Here is a 23346-nt window from a genome sequence, read left to right on the forward strand (position 1 = left end):
CGGATTGGAATGAATGAATGTTTTTCTTGGACCGTCCTTGGCTAGAGCCGTAGCTTTTTCGGTCTATTACTGTGGTAAACAAACATGCTCCATCCTTACTTGCCCTGGTTGCAGCGCGTATCATCTGCACGGGGGCATCAGGGAGCGCCCCCCCACCCTCGGTTGTTGATTAATTGCAACTTTTGCTTTTTGATAATTTGATGTAACCAGTGGCTTGGAGATTCCTTTTACGTGCCCTAGTAGCAGTGCTCTCAGCCTCTCTTGCCCGACGGGTGCATAAGATTATCACGCATTGGTTATCTTGCTCTCTGGACTCTATGGTTCTAATGAATTGGGATTTAAGAGCAATGTCGTTCGGGGCTTGTAATGATCATTTGAGTCTTGGAACGTACTGGTTACCAGGACCAAATAGAAGGGCCCTTTTGCTCAGAATAGATTTCGCTGGGAGTGAGAGGGTGGATCTAACGAGGCTCGTTCAAGCAGTGCACTCAACAGGGTGAAACTATTGCGTGCAATCCAATCAAATCAAATGTGCCGGCAGGAAGAACCGACTTCTTATGCTCGGAAGGAAAGCTAGTCACCTGAGAGCAGTAGAAAAAAATAGAATAGAGTGCGACAGAACCGGGTGACTTTGAACGTGCACGTCTTTCAACTCTTGTCCACGATCCAGCTTCTATTGAATCAGCGTAACGAGGTGTCGATGAGGGTACGATATAGAACAAACTGGCTTTGGTTCGGAGCTAAAGGAGTTTGGTTAAGCTGGAAAGATCGAATTTAACCTCTCGATTAACTTGAAGGCCGGTGGCAAAGGAAGTAGCAGCAATTGCTTTACATAACTGCTTTTAGATAGAGAGACATTCATCCCCTGGTCTGTGAGGAAAAGGAGCTCTTAAAAGAAAAAGAAGCAGGGGGAGTAGACCCGACAGCAAAGTCCCAGGTGAAAGCAGAATTGAAAGTACTATGGTTGATCACCATAGGCATTGTCCCACAGTGATTAAGTTGTTGGGCTTGGAAACTATTACCCAATAATCAAAGGTTTCACTATAAAATTACTTTATATTATCTTCTAAAAATGGAGAATTGGGGGTGTAATAATTATTATCTACCATATAAATTTTAGGAAAAATAACACAAATCATCCATGAAGTTAGGCTCAATATAAAATGTGGTCTCTGAACTTTTAATTTATACAATATGATCCCTGAATTATAGTTCAATGTGATCCCAGGACTAAGTTAAACATGCACCTAAAGTCCTAGAATCAAATTGGGCAAATTAAAAGTTTAGGAATCATATCGCATATTAAGTTAAAGTTCAGAGAGAATATTTAACAAATTAAAAGCTCAAGGATTATATCGAACGTTAAGCTAAAGTTCAAAGATTATTTATATAGTTTTTCCTAAATTTCACTATCGTGCTGTGCTGCCGTGTTGCCTAATTTCAATATATCTTAGAAAGAGTTAAATTTAACATTCCGCTGACTGAGCGTGAATACTAACAAAGTCGGTAGCTCCCCGGCGCTCGTCGCCGGCCGCGTTCCTCGTTTAACCAAATCGGAAGAAGATAAAACAAGAGGGAGACGGCCAAGAAAAAGGAAGTGAGTGGCCATGGCGTCTGCTCTCGCTCTCTCTCTAAAGCCTCCCTTCCTCTCCGGCAACTCGCCTCCTTCGCTTTCTTCGCTTCCGCCGCCTCCATCTTCTTCGCTCCATCCCCAGCTCCCCGCCACGCTTGCTTCTTCGAGGAAGCGTCATGTTGTGAAGCTCCGGAATGGTGTCCCGAGAGCGTCTGCTGAAGGTTCGTTTCTTTATCCAGAATGGTCTCTTGCCGCGCGAGGTGGAAGTTGGTCGGCGTTCGAAGTGTGGAATCTCTAAACCTCTTTTGCTTATCTGTTCGTTTTCTTCCTCGGTAATTGTTGTGTGTGTCGCTGTGGTCTCTTGAATTTTATCCTGATCAGGGTAGAACTCGATTCTTTTGTTTCTCTTAGAGCGATTTGCCGTGGTGGGTCATTTTCCTTTCTATGTTTTGCTGTGCTCTTACAATGTTCGTGCTGTGATTTGCTAGAAAAACCCGAGGCGTGTTGTCGCCGCCGCCATTCGTAGCCGCGGTGTTTGATTGCTCTGTTTGTAATCATTGGTCGAAATGGATTGCCTTTGTATATACACACGCGCATGAATTTGTTGTGCGTGTTTCGAGCGTTAGATGGGGCACTCGTTTTCAGCTGGTTCTCAGTTTGAACCAAACGGCGCTCCAATCAAGTGCTCGGTGAAAAGTGAAAACACCAGTCAGGCGTATGGTGCAATCGGTTTTTGGTCTCTTGAATCACAGCATTGTGCCAATTTTTATGTTGAGGAGAGAGTGGCTAAGCTTAAGGATTGAATCTTTGATGACATGGAATGCATGATCGTGGTCCTTGCATAACCATTATAACCAGCCATTGTCTCACCTATACAAGGGAACAGAACGCACGACAAGACTCAAACCTCCGATCTCTTACTTAAAGACAAGCTGTGATCAGCCATTGTGCCACCTATACTGAGTGAGCAAAAGATGATGGTTTAGTCAATGGATTTTTTTTCGATAAACTGTTCTTGGTCATCGAAGAAATACGTGAAAAAGAAGGGTTACTAGCTCTTCATAAAATGAAACAGAAAGAGTGTCAATCCTAGTTCTTCTGTGCCTTATAAACTTGGGTTGGGATTTTTGGAAAAAGAATAATAATTAAAGCTCGGGCCAGAGAACACATGGGGACTCTACGACGGTATATGAGTAGAGAGAGAAGTTGGGCCCATTGTTTGAAATCGAGGCAGAAGCAGTGGATTTCGAATATTTCAATCTACTTGCTCTTTACTAGTATGTTGCGTTGTACGGCATCACCTGCTACTGCTGGGATAAGATCCATGAAAAAACCATTCCTGATGACAAATTCTGTGCTTTCTCAGTCTCTAATAAAAGCATTTCCTATTCACATTGATTTGCTTTGTTTTACAGGAGTTCCAAGTGAGTTGGTCGAAGATTCAAAATTTGTTCCATTGAATGCTGAAGATCCTAGATATGGCCCCCCTGTAAGTTCTGGTTAGTTTTCTGCACCACAGCGAGTTTTTTTTCACCACACATTCTTACGCAGCATTCCTGATTTATAGGTAGCATTACACGAGCCACCATGAATTAGCTGTGCATAATTCCTTAGCACCTAACTATCTTAGCAGCAATTCATACAGCAAAACTGTAAATTCTACGATTGAATGCACGGAATTACTGAATAATGCTGAGTTCTTACTTTGCAACTTGATGAAGTTGTCTACTTTTTGTTTTATGTTCATCTCCAGCAATGAGACTACCTTGATGTTTCAAGAAGTTTGAATTTTGCAGGCTTTGTTGCTAGTTGGCTTTGATGCGGAGGAGACGGGAAAGGTATGGATTGTTTTAATGACTCTCTTTGTCGAGTTGGCCCCTATTCTTAAGTAGAGGAGGTTGTAACTCTTTTTTTGAAGTCCTTCGGTTTTAATATACATCTCCTATGGTTAGTCCGTGTTCTGTGCGTGCGAATTCCTTCAGAAGGTATGAGGGAATTTGCCTATTATTAAAGAAACTTTTCTTTTGGTGTTCTGCAAATTACAGATCCAACAACTTCTGAAAGAGATGGATGGCGAATTTCTACAGGTATTGTGATCCACTGTTCTTTATCAAGTATGGTTTCAGGATAGCTCCAGGGTGGCAATTTCTTTGCTTGTGGTGCCCTGAATAATTGAAAAATAACCATCTTAGTTCAGTGTGCTAATTTAACCATTCTTCTTCTTTTCCGAAATTCATAGTAATTGAAATGGTGAGTAGTGACAGTTTGCGACTTTTCAGAGTAGACATTTATTCCCTACCTTTTGTTCATGTATATTTGCCATGTAAAATTAAGGTACATTGTTTGCGACACTACTGTAAAAATGCGTAGACAGAAGGTGTGTTGTGAGTGTAGGCTTGGAATTTCACCTATGCTGGGACAATGTTTTCACAAATATTTGCTAATGTTGGATGATTTCATACTTTAAGCGTCTATTTTCTTTGCTTTTAACCAAAATTTCACCAAAAGCAATCTGTTTTATCTATGATCTTTTCCTTATTTGGAGAGAGAGCTTGTTGAAAGAACATAATTTGACATCTGCCAGCAAAGTACGATCATGCCAACAGGTTTTATATGCCTTAACTGATCGATCCCTGCCCTTGGTCTTGCAGATTGTGTACTGCACTGAGAGTATGGTTAATCGTTCACTGTGGGAAGCGGTGCATACAAGACAGCCTGATGTGAAGGCAATCAAGGTTAATATAAAGAGTTCCGTCCATATTACGGGTTCTTTTGATTAGTTTCATGACATTCTATATGGGTCGAACCATTTTCCTTCATTGCCACCTTTCTCTTTCTTCATTAAAATTAATGCATCAAATTCCACGTCTGGTGCCTTTGAAGAAAGAAATACTTGCTAAGAAAATATCCACTATTTTGTTTGATGATCTGGTGATGAATATTGGAGTTTCCTCGTACTGTCATTTGACAGCTTCTCAGAACAGCGCCAAACTACTGTCATTCCTTGCAAAAGGTTCTAAAAGAATTGAACTGTGTAGTCCTCTTGTATTGCTCAATGAGTCCAAAGGTTTCGAATTACCAACTTCTATCAGCAACCCTCAGTAGGCTTGGCTGTAGAATCACAAGCAAGTAGTAACTTACTGTTCCACCTTCTGTTATTTACACCGATGCATCATCACAATTTTTCAGATCGCAAAGAATGTGCCACGTATCTGCTTCTTGTCGGGTCTCAGCGGAGAGGAGATGATGATGTTCATCGATGCCTTTCCTGAAACGGGTATAGCTTCATTCTTCTTCGTCTGGAGGCTATTTATCCATTTAGTTAAAAAACCGTTTGCGTTAGAAATACTCGTACTTTTTGTCTGAGACTCTCCGCTCATCCTAGATCAGCTAGGAAACTGTCTTTTAGAGACTGAGCAAGTTAACTTAAATTTGGTCACGCGAGTATAGGAATCTACACATTTTGTTTATCCTCATTCATGATATTTTATATTACCATATGCTGCACTGTGCTTTGGTCCTCGCAGGATTGGAACCAGCTGTATTTGCGGCTCTCGTTCCCAACAGCGCCGATAAACCAGTACAGGAGTTGATAGAAGAAATAATGGGAGATCATGAAATGCTTGTAAGTTGATGTATCATTCCATTGTCTTACGGCAATCTTTGATTTTGAGTTTGTCCCTCAATTTAACGGAGGTACATTTGATTCCTTTGCAGACTGGAAAGCCGTAACACACGCCCTAAGCATGTGAGAATCACTTTGAAGGATAGTGACCGTCGTTAGCGCATAGACGGATACCCTTTTTATTTGGCTCTGGCAAAGATATTATCACAATAACAGATTACTATTTCATTCCTATTCAAATTCCTTGACATAAAGTACTGTTACCTGCTTTCCTGCATCCACTCCATGGTTCAAAACTGACCCCACCAAGCTGTGATATCAATACATAATCACTCAGCCTAAATGATAACATGGTTCTTTGTTTGAAGAATACCAGCCTTCGGCATCAAGAAAGCCCTTTATCGCGACCAACGAGCTTTCTTTTAGAAGATAGGGTTTCAAGAGGATGGACAGCAGGAATTGCTTTTCTCACAAGTCATAAGAAGTCTAAAGCCAACATGTAGTCTGTCTCAAGTGCTTTTGACTTTGAAGATTTCAACACTTTTCTTGCCTCACATTATCTGGCAGATTGCTCTGTAATCACAATGTGTCTGAATTCAGATGGTTGACAACAACTCAACAAAAAATTTCTTCTAATTCTATATAATAATCTGCGCACTAAAGTTAACGATGAAAAACCACAAACAATAGCATACAAATGAAAAGGAACTGGGCTTTCCCCTTTTTCCACTTAAAAAGAACACAACTAATTTCATCTCCCAAATGTCCTGCACAAGCATCCATTCTCTAGCAAATCTCCCTTTTTCCATCTGGCCGCATCATCCAAAATCCAAGAATGTTTTACCAGACTATTTTCAGGCAAGACCCCTGAAAATAAAAGGAAGCAAGATTTAAGAAGAAGCCTAACCATGCATAACCGTAAGTCTGTGTGCAAGAATGCATGGAGGAGAAGATGGTTACTGTGATGATGAATATGGGCTGTTAGCAATGGACTCGGACCATACTACATATGAGCTTATCTTATTATACAACTCGGAAAGAATCACAAACAACAAGATGGATCCTTGCAGTGCTGTATGTATGCTTGTGAGACAGAATTAGAGATAATAATCCAGGAAAGCCACACAAAGGAGTTGAGAGAGAAAGCCAGGTGAACGAGAACTTGCACAGCTCCTCTACAAGCTGCTGCAATTTTCACACTATCATATAGTACTTCCTTCTCCAGGCCGAACTCTCATAACTACATTTCTTTTTGGCCAAAACCTACCATACCAACATTGGCAGCCGAAGAAATGCTTTGGGATTGCTGGATATTCATCCATTGTCTTGAATAACTAAAGCCTTCACGATATCCTCTGACTTGAATGTTAAAAAGGAAGGTTCTCATCTTCAATAGTGACTTGTCAAATGCCAAAGACTACAGCCCCGTCGCCTTTAGATCACACTCCCACCATAAGAGCAAGATTAGAGAAAACCTAACACGAGCTTTGACTACAGTATGCATGGGGCAGAGCACCAAGTAGCTCGGTTTTACTATGGACTATGTTACCTTTCTCGAATTTGAAATGCAACCATCCGCAGTACATGCGGCATGGGAATCACCTAGTCATTAGCGAACATAACCGCAATTTCAATCCGCAAGGCGTAAGCTACCTCACACCGCTTTATCAACAGTAATTCCTTCATCTCAATGCACCAAGCATATACTATCTCTAGCTCCAACATCCTTCTACCAAATACCCAAGACGTTGTCCTGAGCCCGACTGACTATACCAAGAAAACCACGGAAACAGAGGACTTCAACCCCATAGTTCAATTCAAAAAACCAGATGCTTCTACTACTTAGCATATTAGAAAAAAGCACAAAGACATACCTTCAAGATAGAAGGATTAAGGAAGCACCTCCAAGAACAAGGTCTTACTTCTCTGCAAAATCCAAGCAAAAGCCAAGGCCTCACTCTCTTCAAATTCAATCATCCTCCTCATCACTCTCGTCACTGAAATAGCTCACCTTTTTCTCCCTCCTCTCCTTCACTCTTTCTCTCTCCTCTCTCTCTCTCGTCAGCAATCTCTCGTCCGCGCCGTCGTCCACCACCGAGGCCCAATTCTCCTCCTCGAATGCCTCCCCCTCATCATCTTCACCGCCGCCGCCGCCGCCGCCGCCGCCGGTCCACTCCTCCCTCCCCCCGCCGCCTCTCCTCCCCTTCTTCGGGGCGGGCCTCTCTCTCGGCCCCAGGACATTCTTCGGGCACTCGTACGACAGGTGCCCGTCCCCTCCGCACTCGTAGCACCTGCTCTTGTCCTTGTAAACCCTCTTCCTGATGAACTCCGTCGCCCGGCCGTTGTCGACCGCGATCGACGCGGCGACCTTGCGGCCGTTGAGGATCTTGCCATGCATCTCGGCGGCGGCCCGCTGGGCGTCGGGCTGCGCGATGAACTGGACGAAGGCGACGCCGCGGCTGCGGCGGGTGGCGCGGTCCTTGAGCACGGTAACGCGTGCGATCTTGCCGAAGGTGGAGAAGAGGGTGTGGAGGTCGGAGTTGGTGAGGGAGAAGTCGAGGTTGGAGACGTAGAGGGTCGACTTGGAGGGGACGAGGCCGCCGGAGCCGCCGCCGCCACCGGAATTTGTGGAATTTGGGTTCCCTCGGCCGTGAGCGGCGGTGAGGTTGGAGGTTGACGGCTGAGGAGGCGGAGGAGGAGCTGAGGCGTACCGGTAGTAGAAGGTTTCGTCTTCGTCGGAGTCGGACTCGTTCCGCCTGCGCTTGCTCTTGGGCTTCCCCATCGTCGCTCCCGCTTCGCACTCCCCACGCTTTCTTCTCCATCGCGTTCGCCGCCGGCCTGATATATATATATATATATCGGCGGCGACGCGCGGGCTGGGCTCTAGCTTCCGTGGGCCGAGCCCAATTTTTATGGGCCTCGCTCGATGGGCTTCCGGCACAGGCCCATATAGTCGATCCGCTTTAGGCAAGTCCTCGTGGCTCCTCGGCGGTCCTCGTCACACTGTGTTTGTATTTTGTTAGCTTCTCGGAGGTACCTGTCGTCGGTTGAGGAAAAGGGTGAAACGTAAGGAAAGACGCAGCATTGCCGAGCGAGCGACGGTCCTTGTTCTTGGATGTTATGTTCGTCGTCGTCGGCGCGAGTGTTCGTTCTGATTTCTTGCGAGGCGCCGGAGATCTTGAAAGGGCCCGTTCTTGCTACCGTTCTCTCGATCGGCGGCCCGGCGGCGAATCGATCGGGAGTGCTCGAAAGGCCGCTTCTTTGAGGTAAGGACGGAGATCCCAAAATCTTTCTTGTTTCATCTCGGGAAATTGTTCCTCGCTCGGCGTGTCCTGTTTTCTCCGATTGACTGTGCTTTCGAGTTTGGAGCTTGTGGGCTTCTCAGAAAAACGAAGTTAGAGTATAGTACTGTGCTGCGTGATGTGTCTTCTGGGTTTGAAGGAGTTCTTTAGGAGCTCAATCTTTCGAGATTTGTGATTGATGGGGTTGTTGATTCGATTCTCTGATCGTTTGGTGATTATTCGTGTCGTGTGTAAATGCTGTTAGACCGTTTAGAGTTTAGATGGTTAAACATAATCATCTATTATTTGAATGGGCACCCCTGGGATTGTGAAGGTCTAATGTGTGCGGGCACGATGGTGAATGGTTACTGGGGTTGCGAGAATAAGTTGCGAATGGCCACAAAACAGTCACTGTCGCTTGTCATTTAATAGAACAGCACAGGCATATGCATCCCACCTGTGTAAGGTTCTGCTTGACAGCCGGATAGAGGAAGAGGGAGGTGCGTAGAGTAGTCCACAGCGGACATTTATATTATCGAATTTTGATGGCTTCAATCCTGGACTTCATTTAGAGCAGCATATTTAGTTATGGTGTTGGAGACATATGTGGAAGGTGGAGGAATTGAATAGAATCTTGAGTGGTGTTGCCGTCGTCACTCTCATTCCTGCCCTGTGGGTTGTTTCTGTTTACTAGATCCCAGGAGCTGGACTCTGCCCAATGTTTGTGAGGTCTGCTTTGAGATAGGAACTGTCCATTTGGCTGTTCATAGTGCACATTTGAAGTAGTTCCAGTTGATGCAGAAAAGGGTGGGTTTTAGCAGTTGAATCTCTGCCACGTCCTCGTTAATGTCCCTCCTTACCTCATACGGCATTCTGCCCCTGTTGTGGCTTCTGCTTTTTGCCTATGCCAGTTTCATCTTTTGTTCCTAAAAGCAACGAGTGCACCTGCATGTTTCAGTGGAACGTAGAGAAAGCCTGGTTCAGCTCCACATAAGATAGGGGCAGGTCATTCCCCTGTTGTAGATTAAGGGGCTGGGACTCTATACGGTGTCCGCTTAGATACATCCTTTTTTCTGCTTGGAGGGCAACGGTATATATTGTTAAAAAAGTTGCAAGCAGAATATCGTTCTTGGTGCTAGATGTACTTATGGCTTTTACGAACTGTAAAAAGAAGTCATTCAGCTACTATTAGAAATTTCACAAGGCTGACTGGAAGGTCATGATCTTGCTAGCTGCTATGACGAACTTAACGCACTATCTTTGTGCGATTGTCACAATAATCTCGAAGGAAAAAATAATGAAATTTGCTAAGTAGAGAATCACTTCCATGTATTTACTCAACATATATCCAACCAGAACGTCTTGCCATCTCATAACCATTCTAGGTTTTCCTCCACAGCTAGGCCCTCTAGTCATTATTTTGGTTCTCAAGTGTACATATGTTGCTGGACCATGTTCCTAGTTGGTGACACTGATGTTACTTGTTAGTTGTGGCCTTTGACCAATTGGCGGATGAAACTGGAGGACATACATTTTCTTAGGTCCTGAATTACATCTTTTCTTCTTTTCTTTTTTGGCTGAACCTGAACTGTAGATGCTGGGGATTAGGCACTATATCCTCAGAAGACATCCTTCTCTATACGTTGTTGATCCATTAGTTCTAAATGTATGGCCTTTGAAATTTTGGCTGGCAATATCCTGTTACAGTAACAATTTCATTGCAATCGGGTTCCAGGTTTTCCAAGTGCAAATGGTGAATCGACATGGATTTTAAAGTTGCAATCCAAATGGCAAATAGGATCTGAAGGACCCTGAACAACTTAAATCTGAAAAAAGCACTGACTTATCAATTTGGGGTTGGGATTCAGGTCTAACACGGGTCCCAGTTTGCCTTAAAATGAAGATTAGGTCTAATTCCCCGAAGAACTGATGTTCATTTTTTTGGTTGTAAAAGTTCATGATATTTATTCTATGAGAGTAAATGCTTGCTCGTCTGCAACTGGCAGTTTTGCCATTTCTCGAGTCGTTTCTTTACTTTTTCTTGAAAGATTTTCCCTGTGTAAGTCATTGACCAGACTAGTGATGATTTGTCATTCACCTTCAACAAGATGCATGGATTCTCCACTGTTGATGGCTTTGTGGAGATAACTGAAAGCTTGGCAGAGATGATCAAGTATGTGGCGAATGAACCTTCAGTGGGGCTATTTTACATTCTGCAGCACACTCAAAATTCAGTGCCCAACGTTATTAGTCTCAAGAATAATGTTGCAGGGAAATCACAAGCAACGAATCTGCATACTGAGGACTTAGAAGATTCTATTACAATGATGAGGTCAATGAAGGATTGTGGGTTCCCCATTGTTGATGACATGATTGGTGATATCAACAAATCTCTAGCAATTATGTCAGCAAAACAGCCTAAAAGAGGATTGATACACAACCAATCCTCAGGTTTTGAAATGCGAAGAATTGGCTCGTCAGGGCCAACCACTTGGGGACGATCTACCTTTTTTGACCATCAAGATGGTGAAAGGAGTGGAAATTACTTTTCCAATGTTCTAAAGTCAGCGAAACAAAGGGCGAGCAATTTTAAGTGGTCTAACCTTGATTCCCAAGAACCTATGCAGATGCAGGGTGAGAAACATTTGATTTATACTGATGAACCATCATCAGTTGCGGAAACTAGCTCAAGCTCAACTCTGCCGGTGGTTGAGTCTGATGAACTGCCATTATCAAGTGAGGTTTCTGAAGAACTGCAAGAAGAGAAAGGAGGAGAAAGCCACACTACTCTCCCCTTGCCAAGCGATCATTTGTTGCCAGTGTCAGAAGACTTTGAGAGTTTTAAAGCTAATAGAGAAGCAAAATTGGAGGAGTGGCTGGGAGAGACTGGTCACCGTAATAATTGCAATGGAGCGACTAATGTGGAAACAGCTTAGCTTGATCCGCCGCTGTTTAAAATAACCACCCTTGTACCTTTTATCAATTGGGATGTAAATATCTGTCCAGATGATGATCGCTATTGACTGATTGCTTACTACGAAAAAAAATTCATCACTGTGGTCTTTTCAGAGAGAGCGCAGCTAAAGTTACAGATGACTCAAGGCTCTCCTACGGAGAGGAAGATTGCTTTCGGAAGGCAGCTTCAGAGAAATGCAGAAAGTACTTGCGTCAGCCTAGCAACTTATCAGCAGTGACAGTCGTGCATGTATTCTGCATATGTTCTAGTTTCTTGGGTCCTAACATTACGTCTTATCGATTCCTAGATGTGGAACTGCATCAGGAGTCTCCCAAAACTGAGCTTTTTCTTTTATCTTCTTGTGAAGTAGTTGTATATTGCTGGCTTGCTTATAACAGTTTCTCCTTTGTGAGAAACTTTTTTAATGAGTGAGGTGATGTATCTGTAGCTTGTTGTGGAATAAATGTCCGTGTACTTATGCCGGTTTTATTCAATAGGAGTTATGAGGTGAATCTTTGAGACAAATAGTTGAAAATTTTCCAATGACGCAGTAAAAAATCGGTGTTGAGAGGGAGACCTCCTCATGCTGGGAGATTAACATAAAATTCAAGATGAAACCGTGGCAGGCAAAAAAATGCCGTTAAAGTGCAACAAAATACAAACTTGGTGCTGCAACTCCGCAATGATGCCTATAACAGGCCTTTTCTTGAACCTTTCTTCGTTTGTGGCAGAAATAGGCTATAAGAATACTTCAGTACTAGTCTTTGGTGTCTATGCAGACTGACAAAATCACACACCAACTGCGTGGCTTTTTTTGGCTTACATCGGCGGGATCTGTCACAACATTTTCCTCTCTCTAGATCTTTAAGATGATCTGTATTCTGAGGGTTAAGCATATCTTGAAAAGTGAAAAATCGTATGTGCAAAGTGCGACCGAAAGAAAACCTTGCACCTCCGGGACCCAATTAAACCGGCCAGGTTTGCCTTCTAATTTTCATTTTGACTCCAGGAAATTGTTCTGCCTCGCCCTCCAGCTTCATCTGACTGAGGGATGGAAAGTTACCGGCGCTTGCTGTCTCCTCGAGTCGGTTACAGGGGGCCTCCTTTCACCTGTCTATTTGTGTAGATTCTGCCTCATGTACAAGCAGCACTTTCCGACCAAAAAAAAAAAAAGTACAAGAGCAAAGCACACGCGACCCCCCAGAAAAGGTACAACTCAGCACCTAATAAAACCCAAGAACATTTCCCTTTGGTTTAACTTGGAATCACATTTCAAAGTCAACAGAAGGTCTCACGCAGAATTCCACAAAAAAAACCCATGCGAATTCCATAACAATTTCCAAACTGGCATCTGCCTAGATTGAAATAAGTACCTGATGTATTTACATTTGTATCTGGAATTTCACAAGAGAAAAGGGAGTCTCCTTTCTGTTACACCTAGAGGAATCTTTGAACCTCGGTTGTATAGCTGAATTTCACCAATAAACACTTTGGAAGCATCAAAAGTTCTTTGACCACATGCCTTAAACTGTTTTCCAAAAAATAGCATGATTGTGACAGTCTCACCAAAAAAAAAAAAAATCTAAGTCCTGCTTCCTTGAGGTAGTAAAGGGTAATCTCATTCTATCGCATGATTGGCAGCAGTCAGTACGATCAGCAGCAAAAAGAGATGCCACATTTGAATATTGCCAGTACGACAACGAAATACAGGCCTTCATGAAGACAGTTTCTTAGCATGGAGGTGGAGGGGAGGAAACTGGTTCACCAGCTCTTGCTTCAGAATGAGTTTCTTAACACTTTTTCATCTGCTAGTTCACAAAGCCTAGCCACAATCCATTTGGAGCTTTCATTAGCCATGTAAATGTTGGTGATCCATGATGATTAATCGACGATAACCAACATTACACAGCTCAGGGACACCAGCATTACAAGCAAGGCCATATAGATGCAAAGCACAACCTGCAGAGATATTTTGAGGAAATGAGGATCCAATCTTGCAATAAGAAAGAAGGCAAGACAAATAGGCTAGTCAGAATCTGTCAAATTATCCAGCCACAAACTTTTCCCCACAGAGAGTCAACATTTGAATTTGTGAAGAACAAAATTAGTATTTAAATGAACCTGACTACACTGAAAATGCTAAATTTATTAATACTAAAACTAGTTGATCCTACTGAGTAGAACCAAATGAAATCCCGACACTGTACAAAGGCATTTGCCATCTAGGTTTTCTCTATGTTTTCCATATAAATTCCAGACAGGCCCATTAACTTGACGATGTATCCACATTTGCAGAGTGGCTAAGACATTGTCTAGGTGCTTTCTCCTTTTGGCACTCAGTTCCTTATATGTCTTAAATGAAAAGACCGACAATATGCAGGCAATGAAATAAACTGTCGAGAGGCTGGTTCCTAAAACAACCAACATAATCGATTTTTGACTATATTGGCGTAAGCACAGTCGAAGGTCGAGTGGAAGATCATGCAGAAGAACAGCTACTAAGTTCAAGACCAAATCAAGGAGGCCATAAGATGGAATAAAAATTCACCAAATTTATCTGTTCTCAATATACAAAGATGTAAATACCTGCCCAAAACATCACAAACTAACTGGTCATCGATGTATGTTATCTTCTTGACAGGAAGCTGCAGGTTAGCCCTTATGCAGGGGAAGATCATAGTCTGAACTGCAATTCAAAGTAAGTCAGTTTCTTTTGCATTTCCTTTCACAGAAAGGGAGAAGAGAGGTAAGGGCTCCACTATATTTGATTTGTGTCTCGAGAATTTACACTATTCGAATGGTTCAGTAGACGCAATTATCTTTAAATACTTTCTGACTAAACGGTGCCTTCGACCTCTTGACAGGAAAAAAATGTGGTAGAGAAGAAGAAAGATAGCAGTTTAACAAAGAAAAGCCAAGCTAAGCCAGGATTTCAAGTTCAGTTCTAAGCCAACAATCAATGACTGTCACTCAGAAGCCGACTAATTCTCGGTAAGTTGCAATATTCATATTACATCATGCAGGCAAGGAAGAGCCACCCACTCAAATTTACACAAAGGACCCATTTGGTTCGGCATTTTGGACCGTGTGCTAATGCTCGATTAAGAGCATGAGTAACTATTGCAAAAACAGCAATTAAAATAGTGTGACCGAGGATAACTAAGCAAATAAGAAACTCCACCAGATTGCCCAGAAAGTGGAGAAAGAAAAATCCTAGATAGAAATCGCATTTAATTATGACTAATAAAGGAGAGTCTCCATAAATCCGACAATTCACTCCATAAACTCTGTTCATCAGCTATTTTACTAGAAAAAACTTATCATTAAAATAACAATATTTATGAAAGAGCCCACACAGCAATGGGACTTTCCAGGGAAAGTAAATCAGACTTTTAATTCCTGAAGCATTCGGATTGTTAAATAATGAAATCTGGACCAACATCGAATGGCCATAAGTGAAAATTGTTAGTGACTATCATTACCAAAATGAATAATGAAAGCGAAGTTCCAAAACCATCTAAATGTGAACATATAAATGTACGATCTCACCATTCACCTGTCTGCGAGGTGTACACTTTCTTCTAACCGCTTCGTTATGTCATCATGAACTTGCCCTACAAAGGAAAAAGAATGATATTCTTCAGATATTCAGTTACAATAATATGAAATATTTACAAGTATGCTATATACAATGAATCTTCGGCTACAATGAAACAACCCTCTTGTATTCATTGTTTTCAAACCCATAATGAACCAGTCAATTCAACCTGTCGAACCATGAACCGATCCAAAGTCATATCCCACTACACCATTGACCGTGTATGGGCGGAAGCGTTTTGAAATAGTATTGACCCGGTTTAACTGGTCAAACTGAGGCAATTAGATTTTTTCCAGAGTTGTCAAGCCAATAAAATATTTATTGCTCCCAGGCAGAAGCCTGCAATTACTAATATGAAAGTATATGTCTAGGCGTTATTTGCAACAAAAAGGGTTTTGACGGGTGCTAGGCACTCCTTTCATTAGCAAGACAAGCGTTGCAATCGCTAAAACATTAATGATATTTTACCAAAACTTGAACCACCATTCAACCAGCTTAGCTGCTAGCCCGTCTCTGGGCCAAAAAAAGAGCTGCTGATCGCGAGACATTAATTTTTAAAACAGTGACTACTTGGTTGTATCAGTCACACATCCATTCCCACTAAAAGAGAAAAAAAAGAAATAATAAAGAGAAGGGAGCTAGTGCAACAAAACGACAAATCCCAACATCTATAGTATGTAGAATGATAATTGACTCCTAGAGCATTAACTAAGCCTACGAATCTATAACATGTAGTTGCTCAAAGAAATTTATCTATAACACGTAATAATAATTTCATTCCTACTTTTAAGTACTGGTGCCACGGAAAGATATGCTATTATGCAATATGAGTGATACACGAGCAATGAAATCTCTCTTTTCCTATCTCTAATTCAATGAGACGAAACAAAATATCTTATTTTCTGTTAATTAATTATTGGAGTAAGTCTTGAACAAGCCCCCCGAGTCCCGGCTATAAGTTACTATTTCCTTTTCTAACCGATTCTTGAAATGCCATATATATGCCTTCTTGACAATAATTGTTCCTCAATCTATAACCAAAATATGTTACACCAAGACAAACTATACAGCTAAAATCCTTTAATCTAATCATCCCACAAGACCATGAGCCAACTGGTAATGAATATTGACTAGGTAGAAGAGGCCCGCAATTCTGACAAAAAAGCTACAAAGAGCAATCGGCAAAATTGTGGAGTGAGAGATGACATCCAATTCTATGCGCTGTTTCCTAGATTTATCATAAAAAGACTAATTTACCCTTGAAACTTCCATAAAGGAAAGTCGAGAGTTATTAGAGTAATTAAATATTAAACCACGCCTTCATCTAACAGTTTAAGCTTTTAGAACAGTTGGCAGTGATCCCACCAAAATCTCACATGGTATCAAAGTTGTTGTCCTGAGTTCAAATCTATCCAGGCCCCATTTCCCTCCCAATTATATATGTCCACTATTAGTACTAGGCAAAAGACCAGACTAAGCGTGAGGGGGAGTGCTAGAGTAATTAATTATTAAACCACGCCTTCATCTAATAGCTTAAGCTTTTAGAACAGTTAGCAGTGGTCTCACCAAAATCTCACAAGAGTCACATTCTAGCTGGGGACTTGAACACAACTCAACCTTCATTCTTGATTCACGTTGTCTTTCATTCCTTTATCGTCTTATGTCAACTCAAATGTGTTCATTCCAATGATTTTGTTGTAACTTAGTATTAGAGTACTTGGCAATGTATTTTTTTTACTCAATTAGTTCACTATACTTTTAGTTTTCTTAATTCCACTAGTTCAATAATTTGATCTTTTCCTTTTTTAGTTCTGTATCGCTTTTTTGAATGTCTTAGCAAGATTGCCCTTCATCAACATCGTGACTTTTCTCTACTAGGAACGAAATCACACGACGCATATTATAGATACAACTCTTGGCCAAATGAATCATGTTGCTTTGCCGATAAAAATGACTATAAGAGACACTTCCCCTTATTCGACCTCACAAAGATAAGCAAAATGCATCAGGCAAGTTCGCTTTTAGGTTCTCGACAGAAATGGGATATTGTTCTTCTAGGTACGACCAAAACATTAGGTCGATGAGGGTTTAAGATAGACGAAAACCCTACTCCCTTGTTTGGTTACCAAGAGAAAAACCATTGGAACGGGATTAAGGACTTTATTATCACTCCCCTGACATTTAGTGACAGAAAATGAAGAGGAAAGAAGATAATACCTGAATGAAACTTATCCCTTTATCATGACGTCTAGGTGGTGGGATTATGAGAGGAATTACCAAGTGGAATTGATAAATACTAGAAAGGAAAATGACATTTCTCCGTAATGGGTGCACAGTCATTATCTAACCTCAACTCTCTCTCTCTCTCTCTCTCTCTCTCTCTCTCTCTCTCTCTCTCTCTCTCTCTCTCTCTCTCTCTCTCTCTCTGTCTCTCTCTCTCTCTCAAGTGCGCACACACGATTCCATATTGCCAATTCCAATCTCATAGCATTCTGTTTATCCCATTCCCACCAACCAAAGAGGAATGGAATGGAGAAATCGTCAATGTATAACAACCAAAGTAAAGACATATATCCTTTCAATCTCAGCATTTCATGAAAACAAAGGTTGGTGAATCGACAAGCTGATACAGAAATAGACAAGTGCTAATAAACTTCATGTATAGTGCACCCATCAATTCGGTAAATAGCTGAAATCAGGAACTGAAAACAGAAGAGTACTAAACAATTCTTGTTGCATACATATGCAAGAAGTTTAACCCACTCATTTTCTGAGGTAGGAATGAGGTTTAGTCAAATGGTGAATATGCCGAATGAAATAATTGACAAGTATGTTAAATGGACAAATAGAAAATCTATTTTCGAGCAACAGATTGTTTTGCTCGCGAAGGTCTATGTCTACCTGTCTCAGATGGGCCAGGAGTGGCTTGATTTGTGCTCTTAACATCATGTGTCACCTTACTGCTTTCAGCATTCAAACCAGGAAGAGCTCCCAGACCTCCACTTTTGCCCACTATTTTAGCTTTTCTGAGGTATTTTGAACAGAAAGATTGGAATTACTAGACAGATTTAGCTATATCTAGCAACAAAAAAGCAATTGGAACTTATGCTAGGTCTAAGTGTTGTACCTGACAACTTTTTGCTTCGGAGCACCTCTTTTATTTAGCAATGTACCTTCCAACAATCAAAATAGGTTTCACCACCAGATTTTTATACAAAAATCACTAATCTTTTGATAACGGTCCAATTCCTCACCTGATTTAGTAGCCAAAGAAACTGAAGCAGGTTTGCGCTTGCCCCTTTCAGCCTTAATGGAAGCAATCACAGAATCAGCAGCAGGTCCTAAACCTTTCCTCCCTACCAATTTTATCCCAAGCTTTTCAGAAAGATGATAAAACCTCATCTCATCACCTCCTCTCACTTCTCTGAGCTCAAGAGCCTGTTGCTTTGACAACAAGGTGTAAATGTGAAGTTGTTGTTGCTGATTAAAATGTGACTGAAGCTGTTGAAATAGTAGTTTATTGGTATGCTGGTCTGACTTCAGACCATCATGAGCTTTTTTACGAGGCTCACTAAAAGTCACTCTCAAAATTGCACCAGCACTGGGGTCAGAGTTCTTCTCATAAATGACAGCAAAACTCCCAAATTCCAAATCAGGTTCCCTGAATAAGTCAGCTAGAATGGAAGCACAGGAATGGGCATTCTTCGATGGAGTCTGGTCAATCTTTTTCTTTGAAGCACGAGCATTAGCATGATGAACCATATTAGCAGCTTCTCTCAGCCCAGTCACAAAGGCCCCATGCATAGTTGCAGGATACCTTCTGGTAGTTGCCTCCCCGGCAAAGAAGAGCCTTGCATCTCCCACACTTTCAGCTAAAATATCATAGTCATCTCCGGAGGCACCTACCGCCACATTAGAGTATGAACCAAGGCTAAAAGGATCACCACCCCACCTGGTGCAGACAGTTTGGATAGGATCTGGTACCTTAATCCCCTGCGGTTCATAGATACCTGCACTCCCAGATATTAACAATAAGTGAACAGTTACGGATAATTATCTACACAACAATTCAACTTCATTGCATGAACAGCCCAAGAAACCAGCCATAGTACACTAACTGCTCTCCCCATACCAAGACTTTGTCTTTGATCTAAAAACTCCAAAAGACTAAGAAAAACAGGATCAAGGCAGAAGAAAAGCTACAAATGGTGGCCGCTGGACGTTGTTAATGATTTGCTTTCTTAGTTTACATGGATGGGGGTAAGAGCAGCAGATACTTCACTCAAACTAAGATATCATGCCAATATTAGCAATAATATTTCACAGGGACACAAACTACAACAACAAACGGGCTAAACTTGCAAGTGCCATACAATAAAAGAGAATCAACCAACCAACATTATTTAACTATCATATCAACCACCATAGTGCGAAAGGAACCTAGTGGTGTGAATATATTCATAGATTAGATTCAACCTCAATACACTCATTATCTATTCCAAGTGACCTGCAACAAACTTGCAAGTGCTTCCTGAAGATACTAAACAAATGATAGGTCAGCAAGTAATGAGTAGCTGAATTATGCTCTTTAAGCCATGTCATAAATTTCTTACACTTCAAAACAGACTACAGGCTAAATAAGAAGTTCTCTGAGTTATATTAGAATCTAAAACTACTTAATATGTCAACATCAAATCTGAGCCATAATTTATCCAATTTGCATGCTATGATATCCATCATTTTAGGCAGCATGCTATTTAAATGCGGCCATAATGCATACAGTAACCTCTGACATCCAATATAGTCCATCAACTACATAATATGTCAAGTCCAAATACTACACATAGTGTTTGCACATAGCACGCCATAATTTCTACGTATCTTTTTTTAACAAGTAATACATCTTCTGCAGCTATTTTGGTCCGGCAATACATTTACTAGTCACCTAAAAAATGCCCATGCACCTTCTTTGTCCAATCATGCAATCATGCATTCTCTTCTGTGCATATGTGATATATTGGATAATCATCTCAATGGTCCTAAAAAATCAGACAAGAGAAAATCAGGTAAACTCAGGACTAGCACGGTCCATAAATTTAAAAAGAAAAATAAAAAAAAACAGAATCTAAGTCGCGACATAGATTCAAATGATACAGTCAGATTGCTCAACATAGTAAGGACAATCATATATTTTGGGTAGAAAACATATCTATAACTGAAATATTCTGACAACAACTACACTAAAAGTCCATGATATTGGTTTTCGCAATTATGAAGGATCAATTACATGTTCCACTTTTTCCACTCTTTTTTTAAAGCAAGTTTTTGCACTCATTAACTGGCCATTAATAAATTTATCAGACTCTTGTAAATAAAGCAGAATAGTTTATTTTAATTAAAGGCTGTTACCCTTAAGAATTTGAAGAACCCGCGTCACTGCATCAGTAGGGGGCATGCTCTCGAACTTGTGTGCAGCTTCCCCAGCTACTAATGCAATCAAGAGAGGACCACCTGCAACTGTTGCGTAGCTATAAAACAAAAAGAACTCCCCGCGGCGGCTTGGATCATCTTTTAAGTGTCCAAAGGTGTCAAGATCTGTGCCCCAAAACACATGAGGAAAAAGCATTGCAACCTTATTTAGCAGTCCAAATCCCAGCCTCTTTATCCCGTCAAGCTTTCTCTGAGGCAACTCAGGAATAAACTTGATAGACCCACTTTTCAAAACACCAAGAGGAACGGTACAAAGTGCCATATCACCCTCAAAAACCTGGCTACCCGCCATGACTTGCACACCATCATTGCCATATCTGATAGTATGCACAGTTCTCTCGTACAAAATCGGTACATTCTCAGCCAAAGCCTGAACCAGCCTTCCATTCCCTCCATGCAAAAAACAGTGATCACCTCCCATATCATAAGGATCATCCTGGTCCCAAAATGCAAGGGAAAGCTTTGAGAGCAAACCTGCATTAGCATATTCCAAATTGGCAAGATGCCAATTGAACAAGTTCATTTCCTCAGCATTTACAGCATCCCCATAAACCGGCCTAAACGTTTCCAGGGCAGATCCAAGTGAAACATCCATGGAAACCTCTCCCATCGACTGCCTAAGCCTGCTAGCCTTATCCAAGAGACGATTAAAAGCAGTCTCAACCTTCATGTCGATGTCAGGGTCAACCGGCTTCCCATCCACCCTATAAAGAGGGCATTTATCCCTCACCTTGTGAAGTGGATGCCCTAGCTGCCGAGCAACAATCCCGAGGGGGTTCCCCAATGTCCCAGTCAATACACTTCCCCCTAAATCGGCAGCAGCTGATAATTTGTTCCCCCCTTCCATCTTCTTTGTATAAACCCTCCCACCTGCTCTCTTCCTACCCTCCAAAACTGTCACCTTAAAACCTAACCGCATTAAATGCCGTGCTGCAGCCAATCCTGCAAGCCCAGCGCCGACAATAACCACGCTATGCCTGCTCGGCTCTGCTGGAATCTTCTCTTTAATTGCGGGCGCAACCCCAAAATTAATATACCCATGAGAAACCAAGTAATCATAAGCAGAGTCCAGTAGAGAAGTGCACTGTTTAGGAATCACATCCACAAACATCTCCTTGGTAACCCAATTGGACACATTCTCGCGCCATTTCGCAATGATGTGGTTCCTAATCAAAATATAGTTAACCTGTTCGATCCCACCAATCACCGGCACAACGCCGAAATCGATCTCTTCGTCGGTGAGCGAGTCAGCGGGGAACCCGGCCGTGAGCGCGATCAAGGCCTCACCCGTGGACTCTCTATTGATCACGATGATCTCATCAGAAGCGTCGGGGACAGAGCTAGGGTTTCCCAGAGCGGGCTTACTCGAAGCAGCAGCAGCAGCAGCCGGCGGCAGAGCGGACGAAGAGGCCGCCGATGCCGACGCGGACGCGGAGCCAGGATTACCGGACGACAGCGGCAAGGGAGGGAGCTGGAAGGGAGCGACGTTCCGCTGCGACCGGCCTCGCCGACGCTTCTTGGGGATGGTGAAGGAGAGGAGGGGGTTGTAGGCGGAGCCGGAGGCCGAGGGCGACGCGGAGCTAGGGTTCTGAGGGGAGGGAGGGACGGGGGGCGGGGGAGGGACGGGGATGGGGGTGGGGGTGGGGTTTGGGAGGGGCTCGAAGGGGTAGAACTCGAGGGGAGGGAATTCAGCGAACGGGTCGGGCGAATCGCTCGGAGGCTCCATCTTCGCCGCTCTGTCTCGCTGCGATTCGATCGATCGACAGAGAGAGAGAAAAGAGTAGGGTTTTGGAAGAAGAAATGAGAGAGACGAGAGTTGAGTGAGGAGTGACGACTGAGAAGAGAGCGAAGAAGAAGGTGGGTTTCCTTCCTCTGTGTTTGGTCGGTCGCCGAGAGAAAAACACTCGAACGGTTTTTAGTCGTTACGTCCGTTGGAATCCGAGTTCGAGCGCGCGCTCAAAAGGCGGACATGGAGCTGACAACTGACAAGACTAGACAACCTCGGGATTCGAGGCCGTCGCGGTCGAAGCGCAAAGCCATGCACGAGACGCACGTGCCCCCCCCGAGCGAGGTAATGTGATCGGCTCATTTCTTCTTCTTTCCCTCTTTTTCGGAAAATATTCAATTGAAGGTGTTTTAGTGAGACGGAATCGGGTATCGGGCCAGATTTCGAGTGAAGTTGAGCCCGATTAGATGTTTTTTAATCGGCTTTGATTTGCGTTTCCAATCGATGGGGTGCGGTATCTGAATTTCTTGTGTTGCAATCTTGAGTCTGCGTTTGTCATTTAAATTACTTGGACGGTAGATGATTTGATTAGAGTGATATGCAAATCGCAATTGTTAACACTTTAATCGCATTCGGTTGGATCCCAGTTTGTGTTTTGTTATCTTTTTCTCAAGTTCAATTGGATTAAAGTGCACACGGATCAACTGCAAGACCAATGTAAGATTTGTGAAATTTGCACTTTTATTCTTTTTCACTACTTCTGCCAGTCAATGGGTGGAAGATTACGTTCCCTTCCAATGTAAGAGTTGTGAAATATGCACTTTTGTTAGATCTCTCTTTATATTCTTGGCATCAAATCAATGTCTACATTTGTTCCATTGTTTTAAAGTTGTTTTCTTTTGTGAGTAAATACTTTTCTTTTGCCACCGACCCATTACAGAGACAGGTAGCAATTCTTCATCTTCTGCAGAGCTCAATATGTGCACCAGATGAAACTCTCTTATCCGGATTCAAGATTATCAATCTCACTTACCCTGGAAAAAAGGAAGTACTTACTTACTGATGCGAATCGGTTTCGCTTGGTTGCGAAAAGGTTA

General features: G+C 42.3%; 4 protein-coding genes across 13 annotated transcripts; 2 read left to right on the forward strand and 2 right to left on the reverse strand.

The window, feature by feature from the left end:
• The first annotated feature begins 1488 nt into the window (after positions 1-1488).
• On the forward strand, positions 1489-5430 carry LOC115673298 (uncharacterized). The gene is made up of 8 exons (XM_030595427.2): positions 1489-1794; positions 2989-3062; positions 3370-3411; positions 3619-3660; positions 4225-4308; positions 4763-4850; positions 5101-5198; positions 5291-5430. The coding sequence occupies exons 1-8, from the start codon at positions 1608-1610 to the stop codon at positions 5303-5305; spliced, it is 630 nt and encodes a 209-aa protein (XP_030451287.1). The 5' UTR covers positions 1489-1607; the 3' UTR covers positions 5306-5430.
• Positions 5431-5647: 217 nt separating this feature from the next.
• On the reverse strand, positions 5648-8024 carry LOC115673297 (U11/U12 small nuclear ribonucleoprotein 31 kDa protein). Its single transcript, XM_030595423.2, has 2 exons — positions 7073-8024; positions 5648-6065 (listed from the first exon to the last, which is right to left on the reverse strand). Exon 1 carries the CDS (start codon positions 7978-7980, stop codon positions 7168-7170), a length of 813 nt encoding a protein of 270 aa, XP_030451283.1. The 5' UTR covers positions 7981-8024; the 3' UTR covers positions 5648-6065; positions 7073-7167.
• A 182-nt stretch (positions 8025-8206) lies between these two features.
• LOC115673295 (uncharacterized) lies at positions 8207-11960 on the forward strand. Of its 4 annotated transcripts, none has more exons than XM_056304805.1 (2): positions 8207-8464; positions 10560-11960. In XM_056304805.1, exons 1-2 carry the CDS (start codon positions 8319-8321, stop codon positions 11413-11415), a joined length of 1002 nt encoding a protein of 333 aa, XP_056160780.1. In that variant the 5' UTR covers positions 8207-8318; the 3' UTR covers positions 11416-11960. The 4 variants fall into 4 exon arrangements, with proteins under 4 accessions (XP_056160780.1, XP_030451282.1, XP_030451278.1 ...); XM_030595422.2 differs by having other exon boundaries at positions 8323-8464; positions 10588-11960; XM_030595418.2 differs by having other exon boundaries at positions 8325-8464; positions 10215-11960.
• A 784-nt stretch (positions 11961-12744) lies between these two features.
• On the reverse strand, positions 12745-22385 carry LOC115673055 (protein FLOWERING LOCUS D). Of its 7 annotated transcripts, none has more exons than XM_056304776.1 (7): positions 20443-22385; positions 18288-19043; positions 18161-18206; positions 17935-18059; positions 14992-15049; positions 14022-14116; positions 12745-13394 (listed from the first exon to the last, which is right to left on the reverse strand). In XM_056304776.1, the coding sequence occupies exons 1-6, from the start codon at positions 22247-22249 to the stop codon at positions 14110-14112; spliced, it is 2799 nt and encodes a 932-aa protein (XP_056160751.1). In that variant the 5' UTR covers positions 22250-22385; the 3' UTR covers positions 12745-13394; positions 14022-14109. The 7 variants fall into 7 exon arrangements, with proteins under 7 accessions (XP_056160751.1, XP_056160748.1, XP_030450945.1 ...); XM_056304773.1 differs by having other exon boundaries at positions 14026-14121; XM_030595085.2 differs by having other exon boundaries at positions 14022-14121.
• Between the last annotated feature and the right edge of the window lie 961 nt (positions 22386-23346).

The sequence above is a fragment of the Syzygium oleosum genome, unplaced genomic scaffold (genome assembly GCF_021117445.2).
Source record: "Syzygium oleosum isolate NSW1041296 unplaced genomic scaffold, Sole_v2.1 Sole_v2.02, whole genome shotgun sequence".
Lineage (NCBI taxonomy): Eukaryota > Viridiplantae > Streptophyta > Magnoliopsida > Myrtales > Myrtaceae > Syzygium > Syzygium oleosum.

Coding starts and splice junctions, on each gene's coding strand:
- LOC115673298 (XM_030595427.2), top strand. CDS start 1,608: ATGGCGTCTGCTCTCGCTCTCTCTCTAAAGCCTCCCTTCCTCTCCGGC. Junction 1,795..2,988: donor CCCGAGAGCGTCTGCTGAAG/GTTCGTTTCTTT, acceptor TTTGTTTTACAG/GAGTTCCAAGTGAGTTGGTC. Junction 3,661..4,224: donor TGGATGGCGAATTTCTACAG/GTATTGTGATCC, acceptor TTGGTCTTGCAG/ATTGTGTACTGCACTGAGAG.
- LOC115673297 (XM_030595423.2), bottom strand. CDS start 7,980: ATGGGGAAGCCCAAGAGCAAGCGCAGGCGGAACGAGTCCGACTCCGAC.
- LOC115673295 (XM_056304805.1), top strand. CDS start 8,319: ATGTTCGTCGTCGTCGGCGCGAGTGTTCGTTCTGATTTCTTGCGAGGC. Junction 8,465..10,559: donor CGAAAGGCCGCTTCTTTGAG/GTAAGGACGGAG, acceptor TGACCAGACTAG/TGATGATTTGTCATTCACCT.
- LOC115673055 (XM_056304773.1), bottom strand. CDS start 22,249: ATGGAGCCTCCGAGCGATTCGCCCGACCCGTTCGCTGAATTCCCTCCC. Junction 18,207..18,287: donor TTCTTTGGCTACTAAATCAG/GTGAGGAATTGG, acceptor GATTGTTGGAAG/GTACATTGCTAAATAAAAGA. Junction 15,050..17,934: donor TCCTGGCCCATCTGAGACAG/GTAGACATAGAC, acceptor TTTCCTTTGTAG/GGCAAGTTCATGATGACATA.